Below are 18,340 nucleotides of genomic sequence, written 5' to 3' on the forward strand. Positions count from 1 at the left end.
TTCTGTGATACCTTTCCGTCTTGCAAAATAATAGCAAATGAACTGATTTTAAAAAGCTCACAGACATGTTATCAGACTCAAAACTCCAGTTAAAGATACAATTCCCTTCAGGAAATCAGACAAATGATAATATGTGTACAATCTAAAGGACAATGAATCCTCTGCTTTGAATGATGCGTTACAGGTTTTCAAACACACATATAGAAATAAACATGCGATATATGTGTGTGTGTCATCTCTTAGTCAGAGCTTAGGAAGAGTTATAAGTATATTATCAAACTTTGCTGCATTCAGTAGTTGTAAATTCACCCTATTTGGGATCGTCAGTCTAGAATAGTCATAAAAAAACTGAATGCAGTAAATATCTCATATAAGCCGGCACTTCCTTCACATTGATATCTAAAATTGATTAGCACGCCAGTGAAATGTACTTGTGCCCCGGCTAAATGGCGGTTGAGCTGTGATTCGACCGCCTCGGCCAGAAACAAATTGTTGCAAATTTTCTTTTGAAATTTGATATATATATATTTTTTTTAATTCAAAATTGTACCTTTTGATATATCATAACAGAAATGTATGTTTGATTTTAAAATTTGTGTATTGATCCCTTCCCTTGGATCCAGAATTCATTCAACAATCAATAAAAAGTTTATTTGCAATGTATTTTATTGAAAGTTACATTACATTAAGTTTAGTTTTTAAAAAAATTTCTGAGATTTAAAATGAAGCTATATAAATGTACTGCATTAAACATTCTTCAATGATTTCTAGTTTTAAAACTTATAACAATAGTGATGTTATTTATACATGAAACGGTGGATAATGCGGTTAATGGGCATCAATAAAGAAAATTGTTTTAAAATTATATTTTATTTAATAGGTATAGATACAATATTTCATTTTTTTTAAAAGTATGCATTAATCTGTCAATATATCTTTAGTGTGCACGTTAAATTGGCAGTTGTATAGATGTGTTTCAGTATTTTTGCAATCAGCATAGTTTTACAAATTTTTAAATTACAATCTGTAGGATTAGGTTTAAATGTTGTGGTAAATTATTTTAAGTTGTAAAAAGGCTAATTTATTGTTTACTTTATAATTATTAGTTTTAAAATTGGATAAGAAACTTGGCGAAACTTGTACTCTTAATAAGAAACGTGTTGAACGGTCAGAGAAATTTCCTCACAAATGCAATGAAACTGGAAATGGATTCTAAAAGCAACATACGTCACATTATCTATCTTCTCCACCCTGCTGTCAGTCAAATTCAGGGGGCTTACACTAGTGCTTCAGTACTCAAGAGAAAGAAAGTAGACAAACTGCTTTTGTGAGTGTAACATGTACAAGAGTGATTTTTACACTTTCACTTCTTTCTTTCGTTCCTTTGCTTATTTTCTTCAACGCTTTTAACAAAATTTCATAAAATTATCTGAACTTGTTCATTAAATGAGTTCTCCAAGATGAATCATTTAATAAACTAAAAAATATGATTTGCTCTGAACTATAATCTGAAGCTAATAGATTATACTTGATTTATTTGTGTATTTTTAACATTATTATTATTATTTTTCACCCTCTTTTATTGACCTAAAAATTGACCTGTTTCGGATATGTAAAGTATTTTCATTAAAAAATAAATTTGAAAATTTAAAATAATTTTACATGAATGCTGCCGTAGCAAAAGAAAAAATAGCGAGACCGAAATAGAGACTTATCCAACTTTCGGATAAGTCTCTGTTTCGAAAATTATTGTCTCCAGAGAAAAAAAAATCATTTATGCATCATTCCATATCAGTCGCTTGAAAAACGCATCAACGGTGCTATACTGCATTATATTATATTCTATCATATAGTTTTTTGTTTTGCAGCTAGTTAAAAAAATTATGACTTTTTTTTTACATTTACTTATAGCTCACCGCCAATCTCTGATACAAATGCATGGGCGGATTTATGGGGGGGCAGAGGGGGGCAATGCCCCCTCCCAGTTTTGGGAGAACTTTATGTAGTAATAACACATTTTCCAAAAATAAAAAAAATCATTATTTTTTCTTTTTTGAATAGTTTAGAAGAGCATGGGTGGATTTATAGTGGGGGGGGGCATAAGGGCAATACCCCAAAGTTTTGAGAGGACTTTATATAGTAACAACACATCTTTCAAAATCTTAAAACAAAAAAATCATGACTTTTTTCTTTTTTTAATAGTTTAGTGAAAATGAAGAGAATAGCGAATGTCCTTTTCTGATGGGAGAAAAGAAAAGGACAAAAAAAAAAAAAAAAAAAAAAAAAAAAACTAACTAACATTAAATACAAATAGTGCAGCTGTCACTGGGGTGCTGAAAATGTGTCTAAATTCACTATTTTGGACTGAAAACCATTTGGGCAAGTGTATGAAAATATAGGCTAAACAAGCTATACATTAAGCTGCAACACTCAATAATAGTTGACGATTATTTTAACAAATTAGAACCTAAAGCAAATGGGGGAGGACCCCCCCCCCATTCGCGCTAACAGAACGATCTACTCGTTATGATTTGTGTCCACATTTAAAGCGGATTTGTGCATAATATTTATGTTCATAGTAGATTAATTGGCTTTTTGAGAGATTCTAAAAAATAGTTCCCCCCGCCTTTTTTTTTGAGAGAGAGAAATTTAATTCTAACACAAACTGAATAAATTTCAGTTATCTGAGTATTCTGATTAATTGAATCTTTTTACTTAGTGGGAAAGTACTATTTTACTTACTTTATAAATACTGTTTAAAAAGTAAGGTAAGTCATAATCATCTAAGTCTAAGTGAGTCAGTCCTTGTTATTATTGAAATCTAAATAATTGAGTCATCAAAAGTTTTGGAAAATTTGTGTAAAATTTTATAAAAATCTAAAAAAACCCTAACAAAGATTGGTAAAATCGTAAAAATCCTTTAATTGTGAAAACTGAGGAATTTTTGTAAAAATTACAAGAAAATCAAGCAAAAATCTGCAGGTAAGAGTGAATTACAAACAGGGCTGAATTTGCCTATAAGATAAACAAGCTATTGCTTAGGGCCCATGCTTTGAAGTGGGTCCCTAACTCCCAAAAACAAATTGCATGATTCGTTCCTTAAAAAATGAAAATTGGTTGAAAAAACTAATTTTATTTTCAAGTGCTTGAACACTTTGAATGTTTGGAAACATGTGGCTACAAATCTTAAATTTTAAAATTTCTAACAAATGGTAGAGGAACAGGAATGCCAAAATTTGTCAAATTCAGTCCTTGCCACATCCTGCATTAAAAATGTAAAAATCATGGTTCTTGCGTTTGTAACATATTATTCGAAATAAATTTTTGTGACTCACATGTTTCATATCTTGCTATATATTCAATCCCTAATGCAGTATTTTGAAAATTCTTTAGCATTGATTGCTTTTATCTTACTTCTACTGCATATTGTTAATCTGTTTAGCCCGAAAAAAAAAATCATACACTACCTCTATTCCTTTTCATTTTCTGCATTTCTTATAATTAAAAAAAGGTTGTTGTATAGAGAAATCTATAGTTTATTTTTTCTTTCAAACTTAAAATGGCTGTTTCTTACAAAGTTTGAACAATACTGTACAACTGTATAATCTAGTTATCACTTTCTTTGTCTGTCCCATTAACCTTTATAAGGCTTCAAAATGCTGAATTTTATATCCATTTTACAAAATTTCTTCCGGAGGAGAAACCCCCGGGACCCCTAAAATTAGAGATATTCTATTTCCCACTTAAAAGGGAGCCCTGTGTCACTCTCTTGATATCAGCCCCCTCTCTTAAGGCCATTTAAAAAAGGACAACATGAAAACACACATTAATAAAAACAACACAAAAAAGTAAAGCATAGACAAAAACATGGGAGGGGGGGGGGAGTTATAAAAATGTTGCTCAAAAAAAAAATCCTGCCCCCCCCCCAGGAACTCAGTCCTAAATCCGCCTATGTACAAATGTACTTCCATTACGATTAGTATTTAAATGTGGCATTAAATACTTTTCTATCATCTGGCTACCCCCCCCCTTTCCCTCAGTAGTGACAAAGAAAGGGATGATCTCACAAGTGCGCCAAGATGTGCTCAAAATCTGTTCTCAAATTTGTCCCCAATCTATTCTCAAATGTGCTTCCAATCTCTGTTCAAATGAGTTTCCAAGTTTTAACTAAGCAAATATCTTGAGCAGAACACAATTGTTGCATTTTCTTTGTAACAAAACATAATTCGGAACATATTTTAGTTCACATCCCGTTCACCGGATCCCATTTGAACACATTTTAGTACACATTTATGCAACTGAAGCATCTTTTTATTATCTGTATTGAAGTACGGTATAACTTCGATTTGAGATTTCCCCAATTTAACGACGAATTTCACTGGTCCGGATTCGACTGCATTAAAAATCCATGCTCCTCGGTTTAACGATATCCTTGAATTAACAATAACTTTTTTCTGTCACTTGAAAATCGCGTACGTTTGGGGTTCTGCTGTATTTCAAATGAGCTTCCAATGTATGCATGCTTTCACTGACAGATAAGCGCAAGGCGTCATGACCATAGTTGCAGTACTGTTAAGATTGGCCTGTTGGTGATTCAAAGTCAAAAGATTATCTACTGCAGAGAAAATTTATTGTTCCGACCAGTGTTGACTTTCAACCAAATCAGATTTCTTTTCTGCTAATCTAAAATTTAGTTGCGAAAAAGTAGGTATAAATCCAGAGAATACTAGATACGATCAGTAGAGCTAAGAGACTATGAATTTTCTGCTTGTTTAGGGCAAGACTTGATTCAAAATACTTGCTATAGATGGTAATTTGTATTTTTTATTTTTAATACGGTCAAGCTTCAAACTTAGTTGCTAATTTTATTATGTAACAAGAAAAGTTTATTATTATTATTATTTTAGCTTCTAAACATGAGTGTGTCGCAGACGCGAAACCAAAGCCGCCCCCCCCCCCCAAAAAAATAGCTCAACTTAATACTTTTTCCTACCTCAATACGGGCGTTAAGTCAGTTTATGCAATTGGGGCGAGGTGGCGAATAAAAGGTACATAATATTAGCATGTCTTTAAAATTTTATTATTTAGAAAAGTTTGCAAGCTTCAACTATACAATATTAGTTTCGGCCAAAAAACGAACTAATAATCACAATATAAAATATAGTTTTGTTTTATTTTTTGAACACATTGCATTATTTAAGTCTAATTAATTTGAAATTAGGATAACTTGAAACCTGAATTTCTCCAATACTTTAGCTGAAATTGTTTGTTATTATTATTATTATCATTATCATATATATTGTTTCTCAAACGCTTTTTTTTTTTTTCGGTGGGAGCGCCATAACTTCATCAATACTTTATCAAACCAATTGAAGCATCATTTAAAAGATTTTACACCCCGTTCCCACGAAAACTTAAGAAACAACTCAAATTTTGGTTCTTTTGTCCAAAAACACCAATTTTTGCTGTTTTTTTTATTACTCACTAGTTTACTTTTCAACACGCCAGAGCAAATGCTATAATTTAAATCACCTATGAAGAGAGGAGAAAAGTGGAAATAGCTTCTTCATTGTAAGAAAATTCCTGAACGTCACAGGTTATTTCCGAGCAACATTTTAGAATTTAACGGGTTTCCACCAGTTTTCTGCGAAAATCAAGTTGCTCGGCGAAAAGGTTTCCAGAATTGCTTCAAGTTGCAGGAATGCAAACTTCTTGCTGTTTTGAAAAAAATATCTTTAGCTACCAGTATCAAAATATACTCGGCGTTTTTATTAAATTCTTATTGAGTTGATTATTGAGCCTTGTTCAACTATACGGTTTATCCAGATTGAGGGGATAAATCAGGGAGCTAACAAGCTAACATAAATACGTTTTCTTAGAGAGTACCTAATTTCTTCCCTAAAACGTCATTGCCTTCTATTGAGAAGGTTTCTGAATACTTCAGAAAAATTCTATGTTGATTTCGGAAAGGGTTACTGTCTTTTAGCGGGAAACTGTTGTGCTGTTTTTCTCTCGATACGTTACTGCCAGAATTTAAGCACATTAGCTGCGCATTATTTTGTAGGAACGTTTCGGAATATTCTTCACGGTTTTAAAGTGCATAAATATTTAGAAGAAATTATAGGTTATGATTTTTTTAATCTAAATTTGAGCTTCAAAACATTAAAATAATAAAATCATTTATAATCATATACATAACTGTAAATCTGATATCGTCAAACTTTCAAACTTTTTATTGCTCAAAAACGTAATACCTCATAAGCGAAAACCAATGCAACAAAATAAGGGTTTTGTTTCCTTAAAAATGCTATTATATTGCTTGAACTCCATTGCAGCTAAATTTTCGTTACTACGAATAAAACTTTCGGTCCATTGAACTCTTTATACGAGTTAAAGATTTACCATGAAAATTACTATAAAAGCATTTCTGCAAGATTTTTCCAAGCACACTCAAATCACAGAAATAATATTAGTTCTCAGTTCTGCAATAACTGAAGAATTAGGGATGACAAATTTTACATTAAAACTTAATCAATTTTTATTGTATAATTTATAAGACCTTTCAGAGATTTTTCTACATAATCAAACTTATTCAAATATTAAAATTGCCATTATAAGTAATTGTAAAATGTTTATTTACTTTTATTCACAAACTTGCAAGCATTAAAAAAAAAAAATCCACATTGTACAAGTATTTCAAAAGAAACATGACAGTTGAAAATCATGCTCAAGTGATTCCTGACTGGGAGAAATTGACACGGAGGGTGGACAAAGGAGCGGTAGATGCTTTTAACGCCCCTACTGTTCATCAATTCCTTCACCCTTCACTTCCCGCGAGGGGAAAATCTGCTGATGTTCTGCAGGAAAGCCGAACGCTTCGAACGTAATATTACGTCGCTGCCGCTAATGACATATAAATTCGTTGACGTAATATTACTTCGCAGCCGCTTGAGTGGTTAAGAAAGATATTAATGTATTGGAAAGGGTTCAAAGGCGGGCTACAAGGCTAATAAATGGACTTTCCCACTTAGATTATGATTCCAGGCTTAGAAGGCTAAAAATGTACAGTCTTGAGCAAAGAAGAGACCGAGGGGACATGATTCAGTTGTTTAAATTTATTAAAATGAAAGATGTTACGGGGCTGAAGTTTAGCACTGAAAACAGGACAAGGGGTCATTGTTTTAAGCTATTTAAATCTCAGGCTAACATGGATATTAGGAAAAATTGTTATTTTAGCAGGGTAGTGGAACCTTGGAACAGCTTACCGGAAGAGGTGGTAATGAGCAAGGGAGTAGATGGTTTTAAGAGAGCCATTGATCTTCACTGGGGATTGTAATTTGACCAGGACCAGTCTAGCTGGGCCCAGAGCCTGTTGCTGGTCGTCACTTTTGTATTTGTATTATCTAATTATTTTGCATTTTCTGCTAGATGAAAATCTTCTCTACCTTTTTTCAAATAGATTTTGAAAGTTATCACAAGTATTGATTTAGTGTTTTCCAGATTATTATTAGTTGATCAAAAATCTGCATCAGATAGTAGTAAAGATTTGTATACTTATGTTTTTATGTTCCAGGGTTAAAGGGAACCCTCATTTTCAGAACATGAAACTCACATAACATTGTAGAAATGTCGTGTAACTCCAAAATGTGTGTAGAATTTTTTTTATTGCTATTTGTGTATCTGTTGAACTTTAATTTTTAGTTTACTTTTTCTGCTCAAAGTAATTTTCTACTTAATTATTAATGTTTTATTTCAGGTAAAGAATTAAAAAATCAATTAGAAGATTGGCTTAATGATGCAGGTGAACCAAGCCATAGTCCAGCTAGGGCCATCATTGCACCGTCAGTATGAAAATTTACTTTGTAATATATCTGTTCAACTCATTGTGGTACATATTCACAAAAAAAGTAATTTTACATTAAAAAAAAAAAAACTTATTGTACTTTTTGCTCTAAATTTTCAACAACATCCCTTAAATCATTTGCATATGTTTATTGCTATTTCATTCATTCTTATAATATCTTTAGGAATATATTAAAAGAGGTGATTTGATTTTGTAGGGTAGCTTGAAGCCAAATTTGTCAAAATGTAGAAACTTTGGCAAATACTAAACGCTGTTACAGATACTTTTAATTGGTGACGCAAGTGATCTTTTTGCACTATTAATGCATTAGTAAAAAAGAATACGGTGGGCTAGAAGTATAATTAGGATTGATGGAAATAATTGCCATTTATTATATTATTTTTAACACATATGATAATGTATTGTTATTTTCAACCATAGATTATTAATACAAATACAAATACAAAAGTGACGACCAGCAACAGGCTCTGGGCCCAGCTAGACTGGTCCTAGTCAATTTACAATCCCCAGTGAAGATCAATGGCCCTCTTAAAACTGTCTACTCCTTTGCTCATTACCACCTCTTCCGGTAAGCTGTTCCAAGGTTCCACTACCCTGCTAAAATAATAATTTTTCCTAATATCCATGTTAGCCTGAGATTTAAATAGCTTAAAACAATGACCCCTTGTCCTGTTTTCAGTGCTAAACTTTAGCCCTGTAACATCATTCGTTTTAATAAATTTAAACAGCTGAATCATGTCCCCTCGGTCTCTTCTTTGCTCAAGACTGTACATTTTTAGCCTTCTAAGCCTGGAATCATAATCTAAGTGGGAAAGTCCATTTATTAGCCTTGTAGCCCGCCTTTGAACCCTTTCCAATACATTAATGTCTTTCTTAAGATAAGGAGACAAAAACTGAACAGCATACTCCAAATGGGGTCTTACCAAACTTCTATATAAGGGCAGAAGAACTTCTTTAGATTTGTTTGAAATAGATCTATTGATAAACCCAAGCATCTTATTGGCTTTGTTGCTAGCAATGCTGCACTGTTGGCTAGACTTTAAATCCTGACTTATTAAGACCCCCAGATCAGTAACTTTGTCTGCCTGACTAATGACTGAACTTTGCAAATAATAACTTGTACACTTATTTCCATGCCCTAAATGTAGCACTTGACATTTCCCAACATTAACAGCCATACCCCATTTATCAGCCCACTCCGTAATATGATCTAGATCCTCTTGCAGCTGTTTTGCTTGTTCTTCATTTTCTACAGTCCCCATAACTTTGACATCATCGGCAAAACAATTCATGTTCCCAGAAATATTTTTGTGAATATCGTTCATAAAAACAATGAACAAAACAGGCCCTAACACTGATCCTTGAGGAACCCCACTTAAAACCTCTCTCCAATTAGAATAATTTCCCCTTACAACTACTCTTTGTTTCCTTCCGGTCAGCCAGTTTTTTACCCAAATGAAAGTTTTCCCTCCTATTCCTATATCAGCTAATTTGCTAAGTAGAGCAACATGCGGTACCTTATCGAAAACGTTTTGAAAATCGATGTAAACAACATCTACAGGCTTCTTATTGTCCAATGCCATGGTAACTTTGTCATAGAAATGTAATAAATTAGTTGCACAAGATTTACCTTTCCTGAAACCGTACTGAAAACTAGTCAATAGATTATTAGTCTCTAGAAAATTTACTATCTTAATTTTCATCAATGTTTCAAAAATTTTGCAAACCACTGAAGTTATACTCATAGGTCTATAATTTCCCGCACTCCCTTTAGACCCTTTCTTGAAGAGCGGTGTAATGTTAGCCAGCTTCCAGTCCTCTGGCACTGTCCCCGAATTATAAGAAGCATTGAAAATGTTTGCGATTACATCTGCTAATTCCTCTGCACATTCAACTAAAATTTTCGGATAAATATTATCTGGCCCCGGAACCTTAGTCTCTTTAATTTTTTTTAAATGAAGTAAAACGTCATCCCTGGAAAATACAAAGTCCTCAAGCTGTACTATAGCTTGTGTCTTGTTGGTGTCAACTGTTGAGATACAGTTATCGTTAAAAACACTCGAAAAAAAGTTATTAAGAACATTACCAATATCACTATCGTCCTGAATTAAAATTCCGTGCTCATCAACCAGTGGCCCAATATGACTATTTCGAACTTTCCCCGAATTAGCATATGCAAAAAACCTCTTGGGATTTCTGTTTATGTTATCTGCCAGTCTTTGCTCCAACTCTCTTTTCTGAATCCGTACTAAATACTTAAATTTACGCCTTGCCTTACAATATTGGAGCCTATCTGCACTATGACCTTTTTCTCTAAACCTATGAAGAGCAGCTTGCTTGTAATTTAGAGCATCTTTAGTTTCCCTGGAGAACCACATTGGCCAAATTTTAGTGTTGACACCCTTTCTCCTAAAAGGAACATGATCCCTAACCGTATTCGCTAGATTTTCCTTAAACTCTGCCCACTGAAGATTCACATCGCTATTGTCCAATCCAGAAGAAAAAACTGCATTCAAACTCTGCCGAAGTGCCACAAAGTCAGTATTTCTGAAATTGGGCACAAACCTGAAATTCTCTACTTTGTGCATATCAAATTTAATCCCAAACCTAATACTGTTGTGGTCACTATCTCCAATGTGTTCCCCTACACATAACCCCTGAACGGAGCCTTCCATGTCGCAGAAAACTAGATCCAAAATCGCGTCCTGTCGAGTACCTTGAGTTACAATTTGATCTAAGAAACAGTCACCAATTACTTTCAAAAATTCCTCTTCTCTGCTATTACTATGGTAAAAATTATTCCAATCAATTCCTGGAAAATTAAAATCTCCCATTATGATGACTGACCCCTTGCTAGAAATGTCACTAATAATACTAAACATCTGTTCGTCTTGACCCTGGCTTAAGTTGAGTGGCCTATAAATGTTCCCTAAACGTAGTTTTTTGCCCTTATTACTAATGAACTCCAGCCAAATCATATCAATCTCATTAGGTTTATCATTAATTACCAATTCATTGCAAATTAAAGTGTCTCTGACATAAAATAAAACCCCACCACCTCTTTTACCTACTCTATCTTGTCTAAACAAATTATACCCAGCAATAGATAATAAATCATCATCACTTTCCGTAGCCCATGTCTCGGTAACTCCAATAATATCCAACCTCTCGTCTATAATTATGCTTTTCAATTCTTCCATCTTGTTCCTAATACTACGGGCATTTGTATAAAAAACCTTAAGTAAGCCCATCTTACTTTTATTTAATGCTGCACGATTATTTGAATCCCAACTGTTAAAATCTTTTCTCTTATTAGCCACCCTATTTCCGTTTCTACTAAAATCCCAATAGTTAGTACCCTTTCGAATTCTGCTCCTTAAACCAAGGCCCCCATTCCAACTTAGTTTTTTGATTCTGAAGCCTCTAAAACCAAACCACTAACCATTTTGACCCCTGTAGAGCTCAGATGCAGGCCATCCCTAGCAATCCAATCTCGTTTACATTTACTCCACACATCAATAAACCTGATACTACGCTTAACGCAAATTTCCTTGAGTACCAGGTTCATACACCTAGCCCGTTGGTTTAACCAACTCCTATGCACTCCATACCTGGGAAGCAAACCAACCACTTGGACATTTGCCGAACAGTTGGTTGCTTTGTCCAACAGGGAATCCCATTCCTTTGTAAACTCATCGTAATATTTTCTTCCATGCAAAATATGTTTTTATTGTTGAGTTTGTTTATGGTTTTATATAAAAACAAGTGCCCAACAATGTAATGTCCATTCCCCAAATGTGCTTGGGGGCGGGGAGACATGACCTCCCTCCCTTTTGGGCACCCACGGTTTAGTTATTACTTATAAGCTAAAATACCACACCGCATTTCATTATTAGTAGCTGGATTTTTTTTTTTTTAAATTTGATTGCAAAATGTAAAGCAGGAGTTGAACTACATGGCAAATATTTAAATTTTAATACTGATGTAATGATTTCGACAAGCATGTTTTGGGGGCTCCTGCCCCCACCTAAATCAACCTTTGATGCCAAAATTGCCTTAAGAATAAGAGCATTTTTTTAAAAATATTTTCTTTCTTTATTAATGTGCATATTATTTTATTAATAGTACATCTTTTGTTCTTCATTGCACACTATAAAAACATGTTTGTGTAGTAATGTTATGAAAACTCTTTTCATTTACATGTGTCAATCAGTGATGTTCCCATCAATTTTTCTGAGGATATACTCCTAGTAATCCATTATGCATAATATGTGTATGCAATGATATACATAATATTTCTAAAAAATGTTTGAGAGTATACAACATATATAGAGTTGGATATATCCAATGGGAAACCCCTGTTTTCAATATATGATATATTTGACTTTTCCTGCAGAATGATAGGATGTACTTTATACTTGCCTAGCCATATTTGTGCCAAGACTACAATCAATGTTATAAAATATGTATACTTACTGACATTAAATGTATATTCAGCACCAACAAAATTTATTAAATTCATGCACAGTTTTATAATTGCAGGGCACTGAAACATTTAGAACTCTGCCTTGTTTCAAATTTTCAAAACTGTCAGGCTTAAAAATTAGGTTTTAAAAGTTCTGATTAAAATCTTACTGTTCATGTGATTGGAATTGAGATCACTGTGTGTCACCATATAGAGATCTTTGAGTATAAATCGCAATATTGTATTGGTCCCATTAATGAATAACTTAAAGATTTCTGCTCTGAAATACTTTTTTACATGTGTTAAGATTTGTGTGTGCCTTAGAAAAAAAAGAAAATTGTGTGTACAGACAATGGCGCACTCAGGATTTTTTCTTTGGAGGGGCTAGAATTTTTTAAAGGATATCTGATGTGTGAAGAGAGAGGCAAAATCAGTGTTTTTTCAACTCCTCCCAGTCTTATGTAGATTTTTTAAATAATTTCTTATTAGGAAAGTTTTGTTACAGTTTTTATTTTAATCATATATAAACTTTTTAGAAATTTAGGGAAGAATAAAATTGCTTTTTCCTGTTCTCAGTACTCTATCTATCAATCGAACTACGAAATCAGTTTAAATTTGAATCCTTAAAGATACACACCAACCTAATTAGGATCAAATAAAGAAGAAACATTGAATAAATAAAGCTGCAGCAATTATTATTTTTTGAAAGAGGTTGACCAGTCTGTGGAGAGAAAAGTCTACTGAGATAAGAATTTTACAGCGACCGTAATTTTAACAGGAGTAATTTATAACCATTTTGTATAATTTCTAAAGTTAAAGGCCAAAAAATGCAATTTGAAGCCTTCTCTTTGGTTGATCAAGGGGGTCAAGGCCATTTCTGAATTCCTTCTGATCTCTGGGAGGGACTTAAGCCCCTTAGCTCCCTCTGTGGGTGTGCCACTGTGTACATATATCTTCAGTATCCTAATTGTTGTTTTTATGGCTAAAAACAAAATAGGTAGGATAAAAAACGTTTTAACTTTCAAAATAGAATTTCTATTCAAAAAAGCATATTGATAGTATAGTGCCTAAAAAGAGTAGTGTGCCGATCGACGGACGAAAAGTGAGGTCAGATCTGCGGAAAATGCAGATGCTGCTGCGCCCAGGGAGCACGATTTGTTTCTCAATCTGACTTGTTTTAAATGGGCGATTACATGCTAATTCCGCTGCTTTAAAGCCCCGTTTTTTGGATTGAACTTATTTCAAGGTAAAAGATAGATTCTCAAACAAGTTCTATATGTGCCAAGAGTGTTTATTTATTTTTCGAAGTCGCACAAGCATTACATGACTCCTCTTTAATGAATATAGTACACTATAAGCTTTTAAAGCATTATTTAAAAAAATAATTTATTGAAACTTGAGCTTTAGTTTGTTAACAATAATTGTTTCGTATTTTACTTTATTTCGTCAGATATTTCATTACAGTAATTGGCTTGACCTTTCATCGTTCCTGGAAAGAAAAAAGGAAACTGGATAGTAAAATTTGTCAAAAGAAGATTTTTGAAGAACTTAGTGTCTCATATTTCCTTATTAAAGTTGCTTAAATTTTAGCAAATTAAAATATCATTCGCTAAAATATGCAGTCTGAATTTGAAAATTTGTTATAAAATAGAGAAGTTAGTAAATTTAAAATTTATTTTATGATTTAAAAGAAAAAAAGAATAGTTTAGAAGTTGTTTTTAAAGGATTTTGTTTCATTATGAGAGTTGCATTTTTGGGGGTGTTTGGTAAATTTGCAGGGGGGGGATGACTTTTGGGGGTGGGTTCCTCTTGCTAAAGTTTCTGAATAACGGGGCCATTTGCAAAGGAAGTGGTTTATAGGGTTTAAACCCCCTACGAAATTTTTTATCCATAGAAATGCTTTCCATTAATTTTATTTTTTTATTTATTTTTTAGGGATAAAAATGATATTGTTTTTCTAATTATTATTTCAATTTTATTTGTGAAATGAAATTCGTATGACTGAGAAATTGAACAAACTCATTGTGTGCTTATGATAGTTTATGGTAGTTATTGAGAAATTCATTTATTATGTAACAATATGGTGTTTTGTAAGAACAGCACCTCCTTCCATTTTGATAATCTATTGTAACAAAAATCAATAAAATATACATGAAGCCAAATTTAATAGACCGTATAAATGTTTCAAAAAGTATGTTTGGTAAAACCCCCTCCGAAACATAAGTCTGGTTACGGTTCTGGTGAATAAATATTGTGGTAATTTATTCAAATAATAATAGCTAAATCAGCGGTGTCGTCAGGGGAAGAGGAAGTGGAGGGAGGACTCATGATAGAGACTACACAAGCGAAAATTTCAAAAGAAGGCATTTAAAAAGAATTTCAGTCTCAATTTTAGGGAAACCATTTTTGGGGATGGGGGGTTGGGGGGGGGGGGGGTGTAAAATTGTGAGAGGGGATGCCATCTTCCCTGGGGCAAGCTTTCCTAACTAAAGTTTTTGCATAGAACAGCCAGTGGTCATTTTGTTAATTAAATGTTTCAGTATTTTTTCCTAAAAATTATAGCTAAAGCATGAGTGCCGACCCCAGACTGTTGGGGGGGGGGGAGGGGGATGGCTCATGGTGGAGACTACACTATTGAAATTTTTATAGAAGATGTTTCAACATGATTTTAGTCTAATTATCAGGAAAAAACACTACTGGGAGGAGGGACGCCGAATAAAATGGGGGGAGGACTTTGCGCCATCACTCTTGGGAAACATTCATGGAGTAGAGTAACTATCAGCATATTTGTTTCCGTTATGTAGAAAATTAGTCGGCTATCTCGGTAAGTAAATATTTCAGCAATTTAATTCTAATTATTTTACTAAAGTGGGAAAGGGGGGGGAGGGGTATGGCTCTGTTTATGCCATTCAGTGCTCTAAGAAAATTACATTTCTGAGGGATAGGTGCTTCGTAAAATTTGAGCGATGAGGATGGGTTGCGCGTTTACTCCAGAGGAAGAGGGGGCACTCATAGCGAAACCATCTACAATTTTCAAAATCTATCGACCATCTTGGAAAGTAAATGTTCCAGTACTTAATTTTAATAACTGCAGCTAAAGCTAAAACAGGGGTGCCAAGGTGGGGAGTGCATAGTAAACCATCGAATCTTTTAGAGGTGTTTAAAAACTGTATAAATGTCATTGGGGAATTTTTTAGGTGTGATGGGGGTTTGGTAAAATTTGGGAGGGGGGAATGGGAGTGCTCTGTCGTTCTTAGGGGTGGGAGGGGAACACACCAAAGCTAAATCTGCATATTTAGATCTGCAATAAAAAAAGCTATCGGTCATCTCGATAAACCAGCAGTTCGAGCAATTTACCCTTAGCTGCGCAGGGGTGCCAAGGAGGGGGGGGGGGGGCTTAAGGCGCAGACTACACCATTAAAATTTTTAGAAGAAATTAAAGAGCTCCATTTCTTAAGTTTCTCCTCATCTTTGGAAACTTTGAAAAGCAAAACGTTTTCTTTGCCTGATCCATAAGCACTTTTTGCACACTGGTATAAAACAAGAAGTACCTTTTTTTCTCTTAATAATAGACTTTGATGTATCCATTAAAATCTCTCTCTTTCATAATTTTTTTACGAAATTCGGAAAAACAACATTAACGCATAACCAAATTAAGTAACTAAATCCTGCATCAACAAATGTAAACTCTGTCTGAAGTAGCATGCTCCCTAACCGCACTGCCCTCTAGTGGATTGCTGAAAGTTCGTCTTTAAGAATCGCGGGGAAAACAGTGGGGATCTTCACACTACTCTTTTTAGGCACTATAGTGATAGTAACAGCGTAACATATTACTCAACCTACTGCAATTAAGGCTTTAAAATGCCTTGAAGATCTTTTAGTGCGGTCTTAAGGCTGATTTTACACATTTGCAAAACAAAATTTTGTTAAAAGGTTTAAGAAAGCTTAAGGAAGATCTAAAGAAATGATTTTATTTGTAGTATTTGTATGATATAAAATAAAGTATAATTTGAATTCCTCTTTAAAAATAATTTTATTGTATGAAATGAATGAAAATAACATTTTTGTAAAACAAAGTATTAGTAGGAAAACACAACATTGAAAAGGACAATATAACTACTGATTGCAAATGTCTTGTTAATTGTTAATTTGCACATTTTCAAAGTTGTGTTTTGAGTAAGATTCTCTACTAATAATATTTTAGATTTAGTCCTGAATAAAAATTTAAAATTGTGATTATCTTGGAGGATTTTAGCTTGAGAATCCTACACTTTGATTTGAAATTTCTTGTTTGAATTTGTAAATTTCAAAAATTATATGATTAAAAAAATTGTAATTTGTTTTTATTTTTGTTACATTCACTAATAATACTTATGATAAAATTAGTAGTGGATGGTAAAAAGTAAACAATACACATAAAATTGAAAAATAAAAAAGAGAAAGAGAAATTAAAAATCAATATGTTAACCTCACTAATAATTTAAGAATATCTGCTTTTAAATTTATATTAATTACAACATTGTTGTTCATAGGCATGCTGGATACAGATATAGTGGGGCTTGTGCAGCATATGCATATAAGCAAGTTGATCCTACTCAAATGTAAGCTTATTTCCAGTTAAAATCTGGTAAATATTACTATTTATTTATTCAACTATCTTTTTTTTCCTTACAATTAAGGATTGCACTTAAGAATTTATGAATGTGATGTAGATATTTTTAAAAGCATAAACATTTTCTTTCCTAGCAAGCGAGTATTTATTCTTGGACCTTCCCATCATGCTCATATAAATGGATGTGCCTTATCACCTGCTCAACTTTATCGCACACCCCTTGGTGATCTTCAGCTTGATCAGTCCAGTATGTAATTTTCATATTAAGTTAGAGTGAAACTTTTCATGTTCATTTTCTTCAAAACACACAGTTTCCTTCTATCCATAAAATATGTTGCTGAGTGTTTAGAAGCGATAAATGTCCCCCCTTGTAGCGTTATGAGTGCCTCATATGTGTTGATTCTCTTGTCTCATTTATAAATACACAAATACAAAAAATACACCCAGCAACAGGTGTGGAACTTAAACGAGGTTAATCCTGGTTAGTTAATAAATCCCAAAAATACTCACAATATTGCAAGCACAGATCGTAGAGTTCGAGACACTTTTCCCCTTTCTTAAGTGACCAAAGCTATGATAGCCTGAAGCTGGGTTTTAATAGCATATGAGGCAATGAGAAGCAAAGGGATGCGATGTAGTGGAACATTTTCAAGTTTTGAGTAAAACAGGTTTGAAGTTCCAGTCCTAGGTAGGCTTTCATTGAAGAGTTTTTCTAAATCATGCTGTATATAGCAGCACTAGGGTAGTTCCAAAAATTTTTTTTTAGCTAGAGTCCAGGACATCCTTTTGTTTTTAGACTTGCTAATAGTAATATGCTGTGAAAGTTTAAGCTTCTTACTCAAATTTTAAGAGAGTGCTCAATGACCTCTTAATTTAACATTAGCCGTAGCATAGAAAATGCAACAAATTTAGAAACATTTAATTTCCCCAGCTGTTTTTTTGTAAATAATTATTTTATTGCAATGCATATGCGTATTACTGGTGTATATTATGATATGTAGCATTGTTTCTTCCTTTCAATGTTTTTTTTAACTCTTTCAGTTGAAATATGAAGAAAATTCTTCCAGTGTATTACTATCCACAAGTCTAAAAAAATTGAGGGGGGTCCTGTGTGTGTGTGTTATCTAGCTGAAACTTTTTTTTTACACATATTTTTGACCCACCTAAGTAGCACCAGGGTTGTTTGGTTTAAATCACAGTTTAAACCAAGTAGTTAAAAAAAAACCATATGGTGTTTTTCAAAATTGTTTTCTTTTTTTTTGGAAAAACTTCATTGTTTTCCCTCAAATGTTTTCTTAAATTTTACGTATTATTGCAAAGAGTAAAATTTAATTAATGCAAAGTAACTAGCACAGTTTTATCGATGAATTACTGATTTAATAAATTTATAAACTTGCAT

The 18,340-nt window shown here is 33.2% G+C and overlaps 1 protein-coding gene across 2 annotated transcripts in view; it reads left to right on the forward strand.

The window, feature by feature from the left end:
- Nucleotides 1-18,340, forward strand: part of LOC129220199 (protein MEMO1-like) — a 46,814-nt gene that overhangs the window by 11,926 nt on the left and 16,548 nt on the right. Inside the window, exons 2-4 of one of the 2 annotated variants that reach the window (XM_054854564.1) lie at nucleotides 7,757-7,845; nucleotides 16,862-16,930; nucleotides 17,076-17,188. In XM_054854564.1, coding sequence (XP_054710539.1) covers nucleotides 7,793-7,845; nucleotides 16,862-16,930; nucleotides 17,076-17,188 — 235 coding nt within the window. In that variant the 5' untranslated portion in view covers nucleotides 7,757-7,792. The remainder of the gene's footprint in view (nucleotides 1-7,756; nucleotides 7,846-16,861; nucleotides 16,931-17,075; nucleotides 17,189-18,340) is intronic. The other variant, XM_054854563.1, reaches the window with a different exon arrangement.

The sequence above is a fragment of the Uloborus diversus genome, chromosome 4, assembly GCF_026930045.1.
Source record: "Uloborus diversus isolate 005 chromosome 4, Udiv.v.3.1, whole genome shotgun sequence".
In the NCBI taxonomy this organism is placed as follows: domain Eukaryota; kingdom Metazoa; phylum Arthropoda; class Arachnida; order Araneae; family Uloboridae; genus Uloborus; species Uloborus diversus.